The 20,878-nt window shown below is 33.9% G+C and overlaps 1 protein-coding gene across 1 annotated transcript; it reads left to right on the top strand.

Moving 5' to 3' along the window:
- The first annotated feature begins 247 nt into the window (after positions 1–247).
- Positions 248–2,461, top strand: LOC111517484 (endocuticle structural glycoprotein SgAbd-8-like). Its single transcript, XM_023173659.2, has 3 exons — positions 248–399; positions 1,459–1,583; positions 2,051–2,461. Exons 1-3 carry the CDS (start codon positions 391–393, stop codon positions 2,316–2,318), a joined length of 402 nt encoding a protein of 133 aa, XP_023029427.2. The 5' UTR covers positions 248–390; the 3' UTR covers positions 2,319–2,461.
- The last annotated feature ends 18,417 nt before the right edge of the window (positions 2,462–20,878 follow it).

The following is a 20,878-nucleotide window of genomic DNA, read 5'->3' as shown; positions in this document are numbered from 1 at the left end:
AATTTTTGTTTATTAATTTTTACCTCCTGCCTTTATCTGTATTGAGAACACGTTGGAGCACCTGATTCCCCAAAAGAATGTATATTTCGAAAATATTGATTCTGAAACCGATTTCAGAAAATATTCAAAATGATCAATCAAGAATTCATTTTATCGTGCGTTTTCAATTATCACAAATTACGTAATGCAAGACATTAATTGTCATCTTCATACTTCGTACAGGTTTCGTCACCTGTGTTGAAGTTTATTTGTATGTTCAAATACCGCCAAACGGTTTTAAAAATTATTTTGGGATTGTTCAAATGGTGGGAGTAATCAGTGCCAAAAATATAAATACCTTCAACATTATTCGAACCAGTATAGACGTGATTTGTACCTATAATCATCAAAATGAAGCTGGTGAGTATTTATAAGATTTGTTTTCGAGGAGTCGCATTTATATGACAAGCACGAAATATTCAAAATTTTATCACATTCTTTTCATTCATCAGTTGCACCACTCAAATATAAAGTATTTGGTATTTGATATATTTATATATATATATATATATATATATATATATATATATATATATATATATATATATATATATATATATATATATATATATATATATATATATATATATTTCCTACGTGGTAGGAAACAGAATTGGAACTTTCTATGTTTTTTACCACTCTTTTTTGTAACTAACGTTATACATTAAACTAAACTAGTTTAATGTAAAATTCAATGTATAACTAGTTCAATGTAAAATTTAATGTATAAGTTTGAAAATAACCTTATAGGACGAAACTACAGTTACGTTAGTTAAAAATAAAAGTGGTAAAACACATAGTTTCAATTCTCTTTTCTTCATAACAAGTTTCGAATGAACTATACTAAAACTCCATAATATTAGGCACTGAATTCTCAGATATCGTATGGCATTGAAACGAAAATAGTGTTGTCAGGTTGTGATTATGAAATTTTTTTTCATTTTATATATTTTATCAGATGTAAAGTACAACACAATATAAAAACAATTGTGGTGCCAAATGTCATAACAGAAAACTCATAATTTTAACACAATTTTCATTTATCCATTACTTGATCCATTGAAGTGACAATCCGTTGAGAGAGTTTATAATAATAATAATAATGATATTCGTCACAAGATATACACGATATACTAATTGTATCCATATCAATAAAGAAGACCTAATGAATAAAGGGCGTAGTGTCAGCTAAAGCTGTTTTTCAACTCGATTGGCAGAACAGTATACGAAACCGTAAAACGGATTTGATTACGCGTTTCTATGCGAAAATATTACAATAAGTGATACTTGAATACGTTATTGATTTTCAACAAGCATTATTACTTGTTGATAAATTTCTCAGGAGATAGTTTGACAACGCAATTCGAATTGAATGGAAAATAAAGTGCATCAGGAAATAATATTTATTGTATTTCACAGATCATTCTCAGTTTGGCAATTGCTGCAGTGAATTGTGCTCCTGCTAGCGAATCAACTGCTGAACCAATTCCAATCATAAGGTATGACAATGAAGGTGTCAACGCGGATGGATCATATCAATGGAAGTAAGTAAATTTTTTTTCATAAAATATAACATATACCATATAAGAGGGCTATAATATGTACTTTGCAATAATTCAAGAAGAGACTAATAAATGCAATTCTTCCTTATCTCGATTCTGGAAATAAATCACTTCATATAAGTCTGGAGAACTGGAGTTTCATCAACCAAGAAGGGATCATGACATGAAAAAACGCATAAACAATCTTAAAACATCGACAATAAAAAATATGCTCTATTTCTTTCAAACTAAAATAGCGAATATCAATAAAAACATCGTTTCGTTACTAACAATAGAATGCTCTAATAAATTACTTTTCGATTTTTTCTGAGACAGTCCATTGTATGATCAACCTTTCCAAAAAATTTTGAAATTAAATATTTCTGTTACTTTTTTCTAACTGAGCGATTAACCATACTTATATGCGAAATAAAAAATAACTTTACTTACTTTGTTTTTTAAATTTATAGTATTGAGACTGGAAACGGTATCAGTGCCCAAGAAAAAGGCCAAGTGAAAGTTGGTGACAATCCTGAAGAAGCTGAACTAGAAGTTGCTGGATCATATGAGTATACCAATGACGACGGCTCAAAAATCCAGGTTTCTTATATTGCTAATAAGGATGGATTCCAACCTCAATCAGATATCTTACCAACACCACATCCAGTTCCACCTGCGATACTTAGAGCTTTAGAATGGATTGCAGCACATCCCCAACCAGAAGAGAAACTTCAGTAATGAAAAACGAAGTTAATGACAATTATTTGTAAATAACGCGTCCTGTAAATAAAAGTTCTCAATTTTTATAAGAACTTCGATTGGATCATCATGATATATTCGAAAAGAAACAGTGTAAAATGAATAAAAACGTTAAATCTGTATATTCTGTTAAAATCTATTTTTCTGTTAACCAGCTGTCGCCCGTCTACGAATGACAACTTTCAAAATTCTAAACTTGTACGAGCAAAAGATTATTGGGGTCCTAGCTTTAACGTGTGATTCCTAACATAGTAGGCTGAACCAACCAACAAGTAATAACCCAAATCAGTAATTGATGATAATAATAAAATGATAGTTACATTAATAATAATATTTTATTGTCAATTCGAATAAAACAATGGAAGAAGGCAGAGTTCGTACTTCATTGTTTTGCAATAAAGAGGCCGCGCTCTTACACCCGAACTCAAATCGAAGAGAAAAATATATACAAGTAAAATAGGTACTGAAGTGCACGCTAACGTTATCAATACTTATTGTGAGAGAAATATATGTGAGGATGATACCATCCTGAGCAATAGAAAGGATTTATTCATATGAAAGAAAATATATTACGTATTATATTCAGAAAGAATTCCTATTCAATTCAAGGTGAACGTGAGAAAAATAACAAAATAAGGTTCCTGAATTCATCGACTGAGAGTTGTGAAATCTTGTTTCAGATTACTTTCTTTTGAAACGAACATTTCTATTATGGGTTTATACTCCCTTTTGACTGTACAGGTAGGTAGGATTTCTAGGCATGAGCAGTTTATAGTAAAACGCGTAGCTGTGTAGGAATCTTCTCTCAGCCTTATCTAACCAAAGCATTACTCGAATATGTGAACATCGAGGAACACATTTTTCAATGTTACAAATGAGCCTCATTTTGGCGGAGAGCTAGTCTATAAATAAAATAATGTCTGCATAGTTAAGGAGAGTACCAAAGAATCTCAAATGGTTTTAGGAGACCTGTTTGGAATACTGCGGTTTGCATAGATCCGTTATGAAAGTTTTCTTGATAATTTGTGTGCCGTTATTGGAGAGAAAAAGCCTAGATGGTGGTGGTTATCTGATCTGAATGTGACTAGATTTTAGAAATTTAGATCATTTATATTGAAGATCAATTTTGCATGTCCTACCCAGTGAAAAAAAGTATATTATCAGTTTTTGTCTATATATATGCTGACTAATTCCACCACGGTCTTGAATATAAAGTTTGTTGAGAATGACTGATGAAGATAAACCTGTGAAAAATTTTACATCTTCGAAATTATGCAGACTGATTCAAACTATGAACTATGAAAACGTGAAAAAAATCAAAACCCCAGAAAATGTATTGCAAATTCTGGAGAAAAAAGCACAAAGTACTACTATTATCATATTTGGCATGAATATTGCAAATGGGACAGATCTGCTAAAAGAAAATACTCGAGTTCTCAGTATCAACCCGGTTGAACAAGATATCAACAACATATATCAAATCGAAAAAAACTCTTCTGCATTCCCTGTTGTGCTTGAATTTTTTCCATGTCTGAAAAAACAAAATTTATTCAGGAAAACGAAAACTAAAAGGTACTGGATTCGCTATAGCCAATGACGCATCCTATGAAGAGATACAAAAAAAGAAAATTTCAGTTCGCCACCTCAGAACTCAGATTGATTCTTGAGCCTCTAATCTACTCTATTCACACATGTTATGTCTCTTTTTGTTAAATACTCACGAGTTCATATGTACGCAGACGACACCAAAATTTACTACTTTTTTGGACCGAATACAATAACACAACAGGAAATAAATGAAGATCTGCTTCAAATTGTAGAGATATCTAAGAAATATGATTCAGTCGTAAATCATTTAATATTATTCGAATCCAGCTGATATAAACATTCAGTTATAAGAATATTAACTAAATGTGACAGAAAAGGCAAAAAACTCGATCGTTAATGCAATTTCTTGGTACTATCTCGAGCCAGCTACTGGGATTACGCTTACGCTCTAAGACGATAATTTGTCATTCGCAAGTTTGAAATAATTTCTCATAACTTGGTTGTTAGGAAATGGCTGTCTATGAGACATCGGTGGAAATTTCATGGTTTATCGCTACTACATAAAGTGATAGTTCCTTGCTTCCTATCTGACGAAAAAATCGGATATTGAACAGACGTTCATAATCTGAATCTGAGACATTAAATAATAATTATAATTCCGCACCACCACATTGAACAATTCAAAAAATTACTCTCCTACAATTTAATCACATCATATAACCTACTTCCTGAAAATCTTGAAACAATGTCAGTGGCCAGGTTTCGTGAACCCCTACAGAAAAAACTTTTTGATGAGCAATATATTAGTACATGCAATTACCATTGATTTTGATTTTTTTCCTCCAAATTTTCCTGGGATACTCACATAATCTGTAATCTATAACTTTTTTTGTTTTGAATCGTAGGTTTTCGAGGAAGACCATTCTTGACTGATCAGGCTCCTTTCAACCATACTGGATATATTTCATTTTATTTCATTTTTGGTTAATAAAGGTCATTATTATCATCATTATTATTACTATTATTATGTTTACGATAGTATGCGCTGATCAGGTCCTATCCCCCGAAGCCCCGTTATATTCCGAAGGACGCGCCAGCATTATAAACCAACGACCACTCCACACACCGTGGGGTAATTGATCATCCTGTCAGAAAATCATGTGCCCTGAGCAAACGTAGTGAGCCAAGATTGGCAGCCTTCTGCATCTGTCCAGCTAAGATCACCTCATTCAGTGTTGAAAACTGAATAAAGTTCATCAGCTGATCGGCAGCTGCCCTAAAGGGAAATGCTTCAATTCCAGCTCTCCTGCAAAAAGAGGAACCGAACTCCTGACGATTTTACAGGTTACATCCAAAGTTCTCCTTGTTGTCGGGGGAAGTACAACTGGGGAACTGACGATTTGGGATGCAAACTCCTATAAAGATGCATCATTTTTCGGGGCTTCACGTCAAGTAGATACAGGTCCTGCCGAGTCCACTCCACTACTTCAAACGAGTAGAGTAAGACTGGAATGGCAAGCATATTTGTTGCAGCAACTTTGTTCTTCCCCGACAGTACCGATGACTAGATCTGTCGGAATTGGTTCTGATACTTGCCGGGGAGAGAGTGACGTTGTTTCACCCCGAGGTAAGTATACTTCTCTTCGGCATCCAAATGGTGCAGGATGCCTTCATCTACGAGCTGCTCATCCCATCCGTAGTTCCTGTAACGTCCTCTTTTCAGATGCACATCTCTCTGGAGGCATACAGTTCAAGATCATGCTTATAAAACAAATGGGTGACCTTGTGCCTCCGGGTGCCACAGTTATACCGTCGATTATTTCTGAGCGCAACAGATAATGACAATAGTGAGATGCAGAATAGAAGGGGACAGGGAATCACCCTGAAATACACCGCTTCTGAAAGTGACCCACCTTGTTTGGACTCTGGCTGGACCAGATATTATGATGAAGCGAGTTCGCTAGAGTGGTATCAGTTGTTCAATCCATTTCACTATTTTGTCGGGTACGGTAAGGCATCTGATCAAATGACAGATGATATATCATGGGATGTTGTATCAAATGTCTTGCGGTAATCGATCCAGGCCTTAGACAGGTTACGCTCACATTGTATCGAGTCCTGTCTTATGCATCTATCTATGAGCAGATTCTCTTTACATCCATCGACTCCTCTCTTCGACCCTCTCTGCTCATATATCCGTTCGAACAGTTGATCAACTGTGGTGAGTATTTGTTTGTATAAGATTCTTGTAAACAACTTATAACACGAATTCAAGCATGTTATCGTTCTGTAATTCTTAGGAATCGACAAATCTCTACTTTTGGGGATGAGAACTGATCTCCGTCCATCCATGAGTTGAAAACTCTGGCCAGATGACGGTGGGTGCTTGTTAGTTTTTTCCATCAGTAAGTGTTCAGCCCATCTGGGCCTGAAGCAGCACAGTTCTTAGAACCCACGAAGGCTCTTCGTATGTCGTCCGGGGTTATCTGGTTGCGCAGTTCGGTGAGCTCAGGCTGTCGAAGCTCTCTGTTGAAAGCTTCGAATTGCGCTAGGGCTGGAGTGTCTAAGTTGAGTGGCTGCGAGTGTTCATAGATATTCTCCCAGAATGATTCCACCTGATCAGCGGTCGGCAGATCATCCACAATTATTATCATCATTATTATTATTGTTTATTGAAAATTCAGTTTCCTTTTGTTCGTTGTCGAACAATACCGTTTTCAATTGAGGATTCATGGAGAAACACAATATTTGAGTTAGATGAAAAAGACTATTTTCTGAGTCTTCATTATTTTTTTGAAAGTCGGTATCTGTATTTTCTTTTTCGAATTAAAAATAAATTTGTGTATAGATCGCGTAGACATTTAAGGTAATTATTGAGTTGGAAACTATACATAGTGAATTATCAGGATTCAAAGTACACCTTGGATTACATTACCTAAATATCAACATATATCATCAATTATGCCTGTCTGGAATTGCTCCGACAGGTTTGACGACATAAGTAATTTGGAACTCTCTGAGAGGACAAGGTAGTCTAGATAATTGGAATATAGTCCAAGACTAAAAGAATACACATTTTTTCTCAATAGTCTAGATATAAGTAGATGTCATCAACGACTCTCAGGAGAGCAATAGTACAAACAACAATATTTTGAGCAGAAGCCAGATTGTTTTACGCGATTTCTCACACATACACACAAAAGGATGAATTGTTCTATTAGATGATTTGATTTACGGAAAACAAGCTGAATGTATCGTTTTGAGGTCCTTCCTTCCTTCCTTCCTCCTTTATTGGCCGCTGTATTCTGGCGCAATTGGGTCCAGCTCAATACCTGAGGTTGTCTTTATCTGAGCTAAGCCCATGAACCACCCATTGAATTTGTTCAGTTCTTCTATTCAATTTTTCCACTTCTTAATATTGTGTGTCTTTTTCTTCATGTGCTTTAACGGTTATTAGGTTGACAAAGATACACAAACAATGGGCTCTGGGTTACTTGAGATACATTATTTGGGATATAAATCATAGTCTGATTTTATTATAATCTAAAAATTGGATAATAAATTTTATGATTTATAAGTTCAAATCACTGAGAACTTGGAATATGTTGAAGGGAGTTTTAACACCTTTGTTATTCAAAATATTCAAAATATACATCTTTATTTGGGAGACTGTTGATAGGGCATTCCAAAAAAATATGGTTTGAATCTTCTATTTGACCGCATTCACAATATGGATTATCAACTATTCCTATCTTATACAGATGTTCTTCAGTATGGCAGTGTCCGGCTAAACATTGACGACGGATTTCTAATTTAGTTTCCTCGGTTTCTCCTAATAAAGCCATAATAGGTGTAGATTTCATTGTTCCTGGTACCAATCTTAATCCTTGATTATGTATATTATCTAGATTATTATTTTTTGTTGTGGGTTTGAGCAAAATGGATCTAAATGTGATCGTTCTAGTCCCTTATACATTATCATCATTATTCTAGGGTACGACCCCACCATACTTTACCGAAACATTTCATTACATTGATTCCTTCCCTGCCTTTCTTAATGATATATTTAATATGTTAATCCCATTTCAGATTATGTTGTAAAATCATTCCCAAATATTTCACTTCATTTTTCAAATTAATTATGGCATTATTTATATTAATTCTTTAGGTAAGTTTCCCCCCTTAATATTTCGTTAAAAATTTTTACTAATTCATATTCAAAAGTTTCAGGTATATGAATAAGCATATTATATGTAATTCCATCTAATCCAGGTTTAGATTTGGTATTTCTACCGTGCAGTGCTAGATTAAATTCTGGAAGTGTAAAGGGTTCCATTCGTAAGTGATGTGTTTGTAGTATAAAATCAGGGATTATATCACATATTGAAAGATTATTCAAAATTTCTATTGCGGATGTCATGTTAGGTAACTTACTATTATTACCATATGTATTTGAATTATTAGCAAATTTTTTATTATCTTCCACACATGGGATATGTTACTTTTTGGATTCAAGGTTGAACAGAATGAAATAAAACTAGATATTTTTTTGGAAACTGTTTAAAAGTTGCAAGTATTTGTCTCCTGATTTTTATTTGTTCTTCATATTCGTTATCCCACCAAGAATTGGAAGGTTTTTTTTAATTAAATTTAATCTTTCTTTCCGGGATATTATTATCTGCCGCTTGGGATAAAATTTCCATTAATTCGTCATATGTATATTTTTCATTTATTTCTATCATACCATGAACCGTGTTTTTTTAAACGTGCACATGGTAGGATAATGATCACTGTTTCCGTTGTCCTCCAAGACCTTCCAATGGCATTGCAGGGCAATGGAACCTGACACTATTGTGAGATCTAATGGGCTGTTATTATCTTGGGGATAATAAAACCGAGTGGCACTTTCATCGTTTAATATGAGTAAGTCGTCTTTTTCTAAAATTTCCCGAATGATTTTCCCATTTTTATTAATATACCTGCTACCCCACATTGGATGATGTCCATTATATTACCATATATATTACCATATTATATTACCCTCTAATTTACCCAGCATGTGATTAATTTTATCGATATCAGGCATATTATTACTAGTTATATATGAGTTTATTATATTAATATCTTTAATTGTTATTATAATGAATTGATATTGTTCCTCTTTATCATCCCAATTTAATTCAATTTCCATTACATCAATATTGTTTTTTGTCATAGTGACTATACCCCCAAAACCATCCTTTCTGTCTTTTCTGAAAATGTTATAATGTTTTGTATGAAATTGTTTATTTTTTTTAACCATGTCTCATTTAATATTAATATGTCTCGATCCTTTTCTTCTATTAATTCAATTAAGTTATACTTATAATATTTCACTGAATGATTATCATCATTCTTATTTCTCTGTTGTCCCCCTTTGTAAATTTAGATTCAAATATTTAATATTTATCCTGACTCGCTCCGTCAGAATGTTGAATATTTTTTAACCATTCATAGGTATTCATCAAATTTATTATTTTAGGTTTAATACTTTCAGGTAAACCCGATAGTAATTTTTTTTTAATATTATATTCTTCATCTGAATTTTGCCCATCATGGAAAGATTGTGAAGATCCTGCATTTGTCTGGAATTTAATCCTGTTTAACATAGCTCCTGTTCTTGGCTGAGATAATTCTCCATTGGGATATAATAGATACTCGTTTAAATTTTGCATTTCATCTTTATGATTATTATTTTTTGGAATTTTAGTTGTTTGCGAAAAGGTTCTTTTATTTTTATTATTATTATACAATGTATCTCTTCTTTGCGCTATAGTTATTACATTATTTTGGGTGGAGCTCACATTGCTCCTTAAATTGGGGAATTCATTGATATTATTGATGTTTATATGGCTATTTTTTGGATAAAACTGTATGGCTTCATGAAATGAAATATTTTCTAGGCTCATTTTTCCCTAATTTCTTTTGTCTATCAAATTCCGGACATTCTTTGTTAAGTGTTTTATGATTTTCTCTTTTACAATTAAAACATTTATTGATCTGACACTTTTTATACTCTTCCTCATTTTCATGTTGTTCCATACAACTATAGCATCTACGTTTTCCCTTACAGTTAGTTCTTTTTTGCGTGACCATACATCAAACATTTAAAACAATGAGTGAATTACCGAAGAACATTATTTCCTCAACTTCCCTATCAACAGTTTCATCAGATATATTAGTTTCATTTTCCTCATCATTATTTGGGTTTTTGTCATCAGTAAAAAGAGCCTTTTTTTAAGAGTGGCGAAGATCTGCCACCCCATTGAACACTCATGAACATTAATTAAATCAGCCTATAAAATTTATGAAATATGATATTTAGAAAATTAAAGATTAATTATTAGTATAGATTAAGCACATCTGATTTTATTATTGGCGAAATTTCCTGGGTAAGCAGCACGATGTCGACTCTACACAGTTCAATCTCAAACTATCGGTGTGAGGTCGTATTTGTTCATCAATTATCTTATCTAATCCTTCCGAACATACACAAAGAAAACTTGTAGGTATTAAGTCTGATACATTTTCTGGATCAGGCCTCTTAGATAGTGGAACAACATTCGCATCCTTTGATAAAGCAGAAAAGGTAAAGTTATTTACGCAAAAATTGAAAATATGAATGATGACGAGCAAGATTTAAGGACAGCATTGTGATATCATCATTATGTTTATATTATCAGGTGAAATAATATTGAATCAAAATGTGATTTTTTTCCGTTGAATAATACTCGATTCTGCTGTTTTACCTAAAAATACGGTTGAAACCCGAGACCATGGCTGATGTCTCGTATAGGTAGATGTTATTCCTTCACATACTCAGTATTGTCCTCCATGGATAGTTGAATTCAGCAATGCATTCATAGTTCAGCCCAACACCATTAAGCACTGTAAGGTGTCTAAAATTTTATCGCGAATGCTTCGTTTTTAGACTCTGGTTTCATATAATAGCTTATCAGTGAAGGCTGTAGCAAATGAGACGAATCTTGTTTAGCTTTGAAGCTATTGAAGCTTTGCTTTGCAACTGAATGGCTTGAAAAGTTTCTTTCAACGTTGATATTCGTAAATTGAGTCTTCTGTCAATCTGATAAATGACATTTTCGTGAGGGGCATGTCATCGCCTCTATTCAAAATTATGGTTAACTTATTTCAGTTTTGAATGACCTTCTAGTAATTTGATTCATCAAAATATCAGAAAATAATAAATGAAGCTCAGTATAGAAACGTCTCAACTAAAAACGGGTGTTTCCAAATAAAATTTAGAAACTCAGAAATAACCAAGTTTTTGACATGAATTCACAAACTCAGTATAAACTCTACATCACCCTCTTGCAAGATAGTCACAAAACTGATACTGATAGACTTCATAAAACACATTGAAAAAAGTGAAACAAGGGAGAAAGAAAAAAGATGAAAAATAAGGAAGACAATAGAACAAGTAAAGAAATATAGAAAGACTGGAAAAGAAAGTGACACCCTATGAACAAAGAATCAATCATGGATTTAAGAAACTAACACAGCAAATAGATGAAATGGTTTTAAAAAATCACAGAGTCATCGACAATCAATTAGAAAGAATCAGAAACTACGGTAGATCAAGTACAGCAAAGAATATATCCCAAAGAATAGAATATCAAGGGAAATTAAAGATTAGAAATGTAAATATAGATTGACAGTGAGGAAACTACTGAAAATACAAGCAAGCAAAAACAGAAATTTGATATCATATATGTAAAAAAAGTTGTCAGTTACACCTGCTTCTCTGGTTCTCTCAGGCATTACTTCGGAGAATTCCCGAAAAACATTTTTCACGTATCTGGTTGTGAGGTATTTCTATTTGAATAGTTGCGGTTTTTGATGTTTCTAATTGAAAATATTTGAGCATATGAGGAAGTGTTGTAAACTGTCCGGTAAAACGCTCATAGTGAAGTGTTACTTGAATAAGTAGGCTACTTCGGAGAATAAAACTTCAAGAGTCGGTGTCAGTCACTTTCCCTTATTTCAATATCTGATTGAATTTGTTTTGAATGAAAAATATTTTTTTTAAATCTAGCATTTTTCGTGTTGAGTCTTTCACTTACCTTGGATGAATATTTCCACTGAAATTTTAAATATCTAAGATTTGTAACAAATCAAATTCACTTCGAAAGAATAAAATCCTATCTGTTTATCACACACTGGAAGTATATTTCAATGGAATCTAATTGAAATTGGATTTCAATTAGATTCCATTGAAAAGGATTATTCATTTCTATTATCTTATGAAGATATTCTATTATTCATTGTTTGAGAGATTTTGTAGAAAGTTAACCTTGACTAAGACTAATTGGTTGATGATTTACAATCTAGAATTAATTTAATATAATAACTTGCCCAAATGGGATAATTATACATGCTGATTTTTTAACTGATTCCCCGAAGCTCGAAAACGGTTAGATCGGATAAAAGTTTCCTATTTTGGGGAACTAGAATTTTTTCAGATCAAGAATATCAGGGATTGTTTTTGAATACTTGATTTTCATATTTTGGCTCCGCCTGCATTCAGAATGATAAAATAAAAAGCAGTGGAAATTTCAGAACTATTATTTTTTTTATAATCTGTATTTTCTCAAACGTGTACTGCTAGTTTTCTTCATCAATATTTGTGTAGTCACAAAAAGGTAGAAACCATTATCTTAAAACTCAAAGATAACTCAACACCACCTGCAATGTAATGCAGTGATTTGCAAAGAAGGGTGCTGCAAGCAGCTCCATCGGACCAGAACCTGTCATTGGTTTCGCTTTAGGATTTGCCAAACAAACATTGAACACTTAGACCCCAAGAAGAATCATGGACTTCTGGCAGAACCTTCCAGGATTGGCTACTCCAAGGCGTTTATTCACCTTTCGAAGCTTGATACCAAACAGTTGTTGGACTACAGTAGATATGAACTACGATGCCTAACAGACCTCCTTACAGGCGGAAAATGATGAAATAGCAGAGCACATACTTTGTGCCTACCCCGCTGGGGACCGAATCAGGTTTTTAGAATTCAACAGAGCCGTACTCTTAACATCAGACCTGAAAGACCACTCACTATACAAACTAATCAGCTTCGTTAAGAAGCTGGGTTTATTTGATCGAGTGTGAATAGGTGTGAGCCCCGATAAATCCTTGCGGGTTGCAGTGGAGGGTCGAATAGACCCACGAGAAAGATGGTACGTTTTTTGTACACCCGAGATGTTTGAGAAATGCTACTGGATCTTCAGCTTTGTATGGGGAGTTGTACTCTGAAAGACGTCAGTCATCCAAAATATATTTTCAACGCAATGAGAAGAGTTTACGAAATCATTATGAAATACTCAAAAATTGGGGACGAAGGAATATCATTGAGATATTGCACATCATAGTGCTATATCGACTCTATAATATTGAAAGAATTTAAGAAAAATAAATTTAGACCTTATAACGTCAGAAAAATCCACGATTTGTTTTCAACGGACTATGATATTTTATAGGTGGCTACTCACACAACATTGTCAGGATGATGAAATCTGTAATTGTCTGGTGTGATGCGAGTAGCTTCACAAATAACGGATGGTTCAACAATAATAATTATCAAAAAAAAAATTCGTTCCACATTGAGATACAAATTTTCAAGAGAGATTTGGAGTTGATGATTGGCTTGGTGTGCTAGACATCAAGCAAATAGGTCCCTACTTTTTGAAGACATCTTTGACGGGGAAGTTATATTTTTATCGGAGACTTAATTTAGTGAAACAATATCAGTATTTCCAAAATGATTGATTTCGCAAAACTATTTGCAGAAATTTTCTCAATCGGACTATGCCAGGACGATGTATAGGAAAGAGTGTTTCTATTGAATGACCACCACGTTCACCTGGCCTGACCCTTTTGGACTTTCAATTGTGGGGCTTCATTGACGACAAAGGTATTCGGCTCAACTTTTGGCCGTTTTGATGAATTTAAGGAATCAAGGAGGGTTTGTATGGCTATGACAAATTCTCGAAAATTGACATAAAAATACTATTGCAAGAGCGAATACGTGTTTAAGGAACGATGTACGGCAATGTGAACATTTGATAAGATATCGTGAACGATATCTTATTTTAGTATTTTAACATTAATTTTTTTCTGTTTGTTACTTGGTACATCACATGTTCTTCCGATATGTTTGTTCACTTCTTTTTATGAATCTGAGTATCCAGCCAGTTGCTCTTAACAATTATGTTCTGGGGTTGGAGTTGGAATAACAATTTTATCAGAAGTCAAGGAAATATATTCATTTCTTCCTTCCGAAACAGTTTTCTCCATTATCCTTGTATTGTATTTTCATTCTCCATAGGCCAATTTTCCCTAGGGAACTTCAGAAACGCACAACCTCAGAATCATCGACTATTTGGATGAAAATCCAAAATTGTATTGATTTTGGTAGCTCCATTCGCAACTTTATCATTGGGGCTGACATATCTCCATTGATTTGCTTTGGCAAGGTTTTGGCTTTCCCCCAAACGTTCAAACACAAAAACTTCATATCTATATGCGTCAGATCTGATCCAGTATAACACTGTTGTCCAATAAATAACTTCCTGGCATTCTCAAGTCCAAATTGTTAACAATATAGTGTCCCAAGCGAGCTCCCAACAATGCTGCTTGTAATTCCAACCTGAGTATTGAAAAAGGTTGTATCAAGGGGTAACTCTTGCTTTCGCATTGACAAAATCTACTCAAAGCGAATATTTGTTTTGGTAATGTAAAAATACTACTGTAGCATATGATCTCTCAGAAGTATCACGAAACAAATGCAGTTGAATAGTCGATTCAGTTCTTTCCAAAGTAGAATATAATCTTTGGGTTTTGAGAGAAAATATTCACTTGAGATCAGACAACCAGAGTTCCCATATTTTATTAGGAATATCTATAATTTTATTGTCCTACCCAAGTTTTATTTCCCAAATATCTTGGACCAATTTCAATATTTTCTGCTTAATTGATCGTCAATTGAATTCCAAAATTCCATTGACAATTTTATGAAATGTAAAAGTATCACTAAATGGATTTCAAGAAACACCTAAAATTCAGTTACTTTTCCCGAATGTTTTTGAATGTTTTCTTTTTCCGACACTCTCAACTTATGTGATTGAAAATTTCAGGTGAATTAGAGATCCAATTATACATAATATAATCAATAGGTTTCTTACCCTCCTCAATGGAATCTGCATTACCTAAGTGTAATATACTGAACTCAATAATTTGATGGAACTCAGAATATTCACAACTAATATTAACATAAATATTCGTTCTGGAATAATCAAACAAGATGTTTCACTTTTCATATTCTATTTCCCACTGACTGGAATGTCAATATATAAAATATATACAAAAAAAGTAGTTTAACATTCCCGTAAAAACAATATACCACCGTTCGATGTACATACAGAGTGTATCTATAATGAATATCTTACATCTCCTCCCTTAAAAAAAAATAAAAAGTTGTATTTCATTATTATAAAAAAAAATGTATTGATAAGTTAATCTATCTGGAGGTTTAATTAATCGTCTTGGTCTACTGCCAACTAAATTGTCACTATTTAAAGAAACAGTTGGTTGTCCGTCATTTGATCTATGTTCCTCAATTTTAATATTTTCTGTTATTGAAGACGAACGAAAAGGAATTTTTTTATTTGGTTTAAATGACGTCTCCACTGTACATTACCTAAATCTGGCACTCGTACTACATATATTGTTTTGCCAATTTTCTTTACAATTTCCGCTTTTATCCACTCTTTCTCCGATTTTTTTAATAACTAAAGATAAAATTTCATCCTTGGCCGTGGCTTCTGAAACTATCTAAAAGTCAATTAGAAAATGTTCATTCCCCAAAAATATGTCACGTAATTTAACTCTACCTCCTCAACAGAGGATTCTTCTATGCTTTGAGGAAGTCTTGAATATCTTACACTAAGTAATCATCTATATAGTGATGCCCAATAATTGCTTTCGTTGCTGTTGGAAATTTCTGGCTGAATTCTCGAGCATTTCGATTCTTTGCTTCCTATGCAAGGCATGGATCATTTGATAATCTGCCACCGATTTTGAAAATACAATTCGAAAAATCTGATTAGATCACTGAATGATCGTGTCCAGCAGTGAACTTAAGTTTTAATTTTCTCAGTGTTTGATAAACATCATCAGCATTCGAATTTTTAATGGTCTATAAGTAATATCACTAGTGTAATGTGCATGAACATTTGATGTTTACATTGTGTATAAACTATACACTGAAAAAATCAGCAGTGATCAAATAAATCTCATGGATTGTTGAGGATCTCATCTTTGTATAACATTTTATTGCCAATACCTTGTCACAAATATGCAACACGTGTTTCTCTATACAATAACTTATTCAGGTGTGTCTATATTAACAAAGATCTACGTATTCAATGCTTCATATATATTTTTACAGTTTGAAGCACCTACCTGATTAATGTTAAAAATATGAATCTGAATTTAAGAATGAATCAATTAACATGAACACTAGAAAATAATTCCACAAGCTCATTCAAATAAGCTTAAAGCTTGAATCTCAGGTTTGTCTAAAGCACAGATACACCAATATGTTGATATGAAAAATACATATTACTACAATGTATAAATGTCTGTAGAAGATGTATGTGATTAGAGTTGTGAAATCTGTAGGTCAATGGTTTGTTTGTTTCATTTTTGAAAAATAGGGTATTTGTTTGATTGATGTGTGAGTGATGTCCGATGTAATGTACCTATTGCGATTGTTTCATTATATAACCCAAATGATTTTATTCATATTAAGTATATGTAATTTTGATGTGATATTTGTATACAATTTTTCTATTTGTTTTTTTGTTCATACTAAGTGTTTTTATTTATATTAACTATATATGATTTTAATGTATTATCTGTGTACAATTTTTCTAGTGCTTTTTTTGTTAATACTGAAAAAAACTTTATTTTATATTTCATTCATTATAATCTATTATATATTGAAATTATATAGCCCACGCAAAGGTTTATCCTTCTGTAGGAACTAAATTTATTTGTCGTTAACTAAGATTATTCTGTATTTCAAATTGAATGGCAAATAAATATTATTATTATTAATCTCAGCACATCGAAGCTACTGCAGAGAGTGTTCGACATGTTTTTCAAAGAATTAAAATACAACTGGAATCATAATCACAAGTCAATTATATTTATATTTCATATCAATGAATATTAGAATGTGATATATTCGTTTGCCTACATTACAACTCAGAAATAATACCGTCTATCGCTCAAACTGATATTACGGATAGCGTAGACATTCTCATACAGCTCTTGAGATCTCTGTCTTTCCGATTGGTTTGCTACTGTTATGGGAAGCTGATCTTATCTGATCTCCTAACATATATTTCCCAAATTCCATTCAAAATTTCTCTTTTTGTCCGTCACAAAACTGATTTCATAATTTTTTTGAAGAATAACACCGTAGATTTCCAAATCAAAACAAAGTAACGTTGATTCGATACACCAGGTCTCATCGGTGGTGTTAGGCTGAACCATGAACATGAACCACCTTTGACGGGGGAATTATATTTTTATCGGAGACACTTGTTCAGTTCTTGAAAGATTTACTTTTCAATATTCTAAACCAATATCAGTATTTCCAAAATGATGGAGCTCTGCCACATCGCAGAACTATTTGCAGAAATTTTCTCAATATTTCAGAATTTTAGTGTAACTAGTTAAGAAAATATACATATACATTGCTATTTGACATTATTATCGGCACTTTCCAACCTCTTCATAAATGAATAGTATGTCAACTATTACTAGAGAAAAATAACACCATGGATTCCCAAATCAAAACAAGGTAACGTTGTTTCGACACACCAGGTCTCATCGGTGGTGTTTGGTTGAACCATGAACATGAACCATGAACTCCCTTAAAAGAACAAGCCTATAAGAAAAGGCGATCGAATCTTCCCCTACGAAAATGTCATCTATGGGATGAACAAAAGACTGATTTTCCGAAGATGAAAAATAAACTAGACACACCAAGGCTGTCCATTGCAGAGCCAAGTTTTAACATCGACCGTCGAACGAAATTCGTCCTCCGTCCCTCACTGCAGCTTTTACTGCAACGAAACTCGATGAATTTGTGATCTAACATAAGACAGCGATATTTAGACCAACCAGGTCTCATCTATGGCACTAGGCGGAACCACTGAACTGTAGTAAAAAGAAAAGTGAGAAAGAATAACACACTTTCAGAGTATATGTACCCAATTGAAGTGATCACTGAGCAGCACAATCAGCAAACCTAAATTGTTGATTTAATGTTGTAAACAACCTCAATCTTAGTGAAAAGGGGTCTTACCTTCTTCAAACTGGAATTTGAATGCCAGAGCTCATCGGAGAGGGTAAAAGAATTTTCAACTGAGAATTTTATAATATACTAGTTGTTGCCCGCGGCTTCGCCCGCATAGAATTTGGTAGTTGTAGTACTAATTAGTACTATGTTGCTGTATCGCTGCTGCTCCAATGTTTTGACAGAATCAGAATCAACGAACTTAGGCGTGCGCAGCGTTATAGAACAGTGCTTTCAAATTATTGTTCTACAGCGCCATCTAGTGGCGAGTTACAGAAAAACTGATAGTCTGAAAACCTTCTCAATGAAAAATTACTTATAGATGTCAAGTTTCATCACAATCGGTTGAGCGATGTAGAAGTTTATCACTTACCAACCAGCCAACCAAGCAACCAACCAACAAACATCCATTTTTATATATTAGAAGATTCCCTTCGACAATGTAGACGGATGTGAAGTTTAGTCACTACAAGCCAGAAGTATACTTTTGGGTTACAGTGATAAGGTAGGTAACCTTAGTTGGTCGCAAACTTATCAATTAATCACGGTTTTCGTCGAGAGCATCCAAGTTGTACCCTTTTATTGACGGGGACAGATTCAGTTCGGTTCCTGGGTTCTATGTCTGGTACGAATATATGAGGAGTGTACTTATAGGCAAGTCGAGCTACCAGCAATACGATATAGGTTCTTTGTAAGTGGTTCAGCCAAACAGTAGCACTAATTCCAAAAGGTAGCCTGCTCCTGGAGTGGTATAAATGTCACCCTTCCAACAATGTTGACATTACTGGATGATTTCTGTTGTAGACTGCCGGAGTCAGAATTAGAAAGATCGAAGGTGAAAATAAAAAGATCTGGAAGGAGAAATCGGTCAAATTAGCATGTTTTTTTGTTTATGCTCGAAAGAAGGATCCTTACCGTAGATGATGGATGGCATTACTAGATTAGATTGTGAAAACCGAGGTATTTTACAAATATCCCAAAAACAGTGGGTATGTTATACATTCAGATAACGATTTATAATATTTACACGTGTTTTCTATTTTGGTTCCTAGAGTTCACAAATGTGTTGAGCTGAAACACTTGCTCAAGAGAATATAACCAAAACTTAAAAGAATAAAAAAGTGAACCTTTTTTTTCCTCGATTATCCTAAAGAACATGGAATTTGACAAGAAATGATTAACTGAAGAAATGAATATTTTTTACAGGGTGATTGCTATGAATTTATTATACATGTAATTGTATCAGTATTTGATGGATTTCAATTATTGGTATGTATTTTGTGTAATATTAGAATTGATATACTGAAATATTTTTTTTGTACCTTGGGAGCTTGTCCATTTAGTTCAAGGCTCCAGAAAACACTGCAACCTCTTGGGCTTATTGCGTTTATTCTCCCACCTTCTCATAACACCCATTCCATCAGTCTCGTTCCCTGTACTAGTTTGTACAGGATCCGTGTTGGATGTTCGTCATATTCTTCTGGGCGTAATTTTGTACGTCCATATATTGCCTGCCTCCTGTAATTCAGTGCCTCACATTCGCATGTAGAGCTGTTTCTATTCCTTCGTTGCATAATCTGCAGCTGAGGTCTCTGATGTACAGCCCCATTTTGTTCAGGCGTCCTCTAAGCGGACAATGACCGGTTAGTAACCCTGTAATTATTCTGAGCCGATCCCTACTATATTGAAGTAAATCTTCGGTTCTTTTCTTGGACGGTTCCCTAATGAAGGATCTACTGTGTTTGTTGCCAGGTACTTTTGTCCAGTACTCTGTGTGCTTCTTATTGGTCCATGTCCTAATCTGGTTTCGTACCAATGATTTTGGTACCCCCAGAGCTGGTTCAGTATCTATATATGAAGTTGATGATCCGCGTCTAGCGCGGATCTAGCTTTATCATTACCTGTGATTCTTGACTGCCCTGGCACCCAGTACAAAGTTAATTTGTTACTGTTTGCAAGTTCATTCAGTTGTTCATGGCATTCCCAGACCAGTTTTGATGTCACCTTCGGGTTTGTCCGCTCATTTCGTTGAGGTCTCAAGTTGATAAGCCTTGCACACTGCAAGATAGCATACACTTACGCTTGAAAGACGGATGTGTATAGTCCTAACGGATAGCTGTAGTTTAGATTTCTATCCGCTCGGTATATTCCAGCTCCCGTTCCATGTTTGGTCTTCGATCCATCTGTATACCAGGTGTTTTTTCCAAACATGTTTTCGGGATGACTAATGGTTTTCCACTCTTCACGACTTATGATTTTGGCCGTGAAGTTTGTGTTAAAGGTGTACTTCGGTGTCATGTGGTCCGTGCACTTATTCAATATGTGCTCCTCCACTTGTTTCGAAATTTCTGTTCGGTCCGATCTTTTGTAGTTCCGTAAGTTTTCCAGTCTGAATTGTCCCATCCTGGCCTCCCCCATTATCACAAAGTGTAAAGGAGGTAGAGAAATATTAAACTCGTGTTGATATTTTATTTTGAAATGATACATGGAACCTTAACAATGTTATGAGAATGTTTTTAATGAAGAGACAATTTCCTTCGCTGAAATTTCATCTACACGAATAAG

Source organism: Leptinotarsa decemlineata, unplaced genomic scaffold, assembly GCF_025532065.1.
Source record: "Leptinotarsa decemlineata unplaced genomic scaffold, Ldec_3_MD MMD2_tig00000505_RagTag_RagTag, whole genome shotgun sequence".
Taxonomy (NCBI): domain Eukaryota; kingdom Metazoa; phylum Arthropoda; class Insecta; order Coleoptera; family Chrysomelidae; genus Leptinotarsa; species Leptinotarsa decemlineata.
This window is presented reverse-complemented; position numbering and strand designations above follow the sequence as displayed.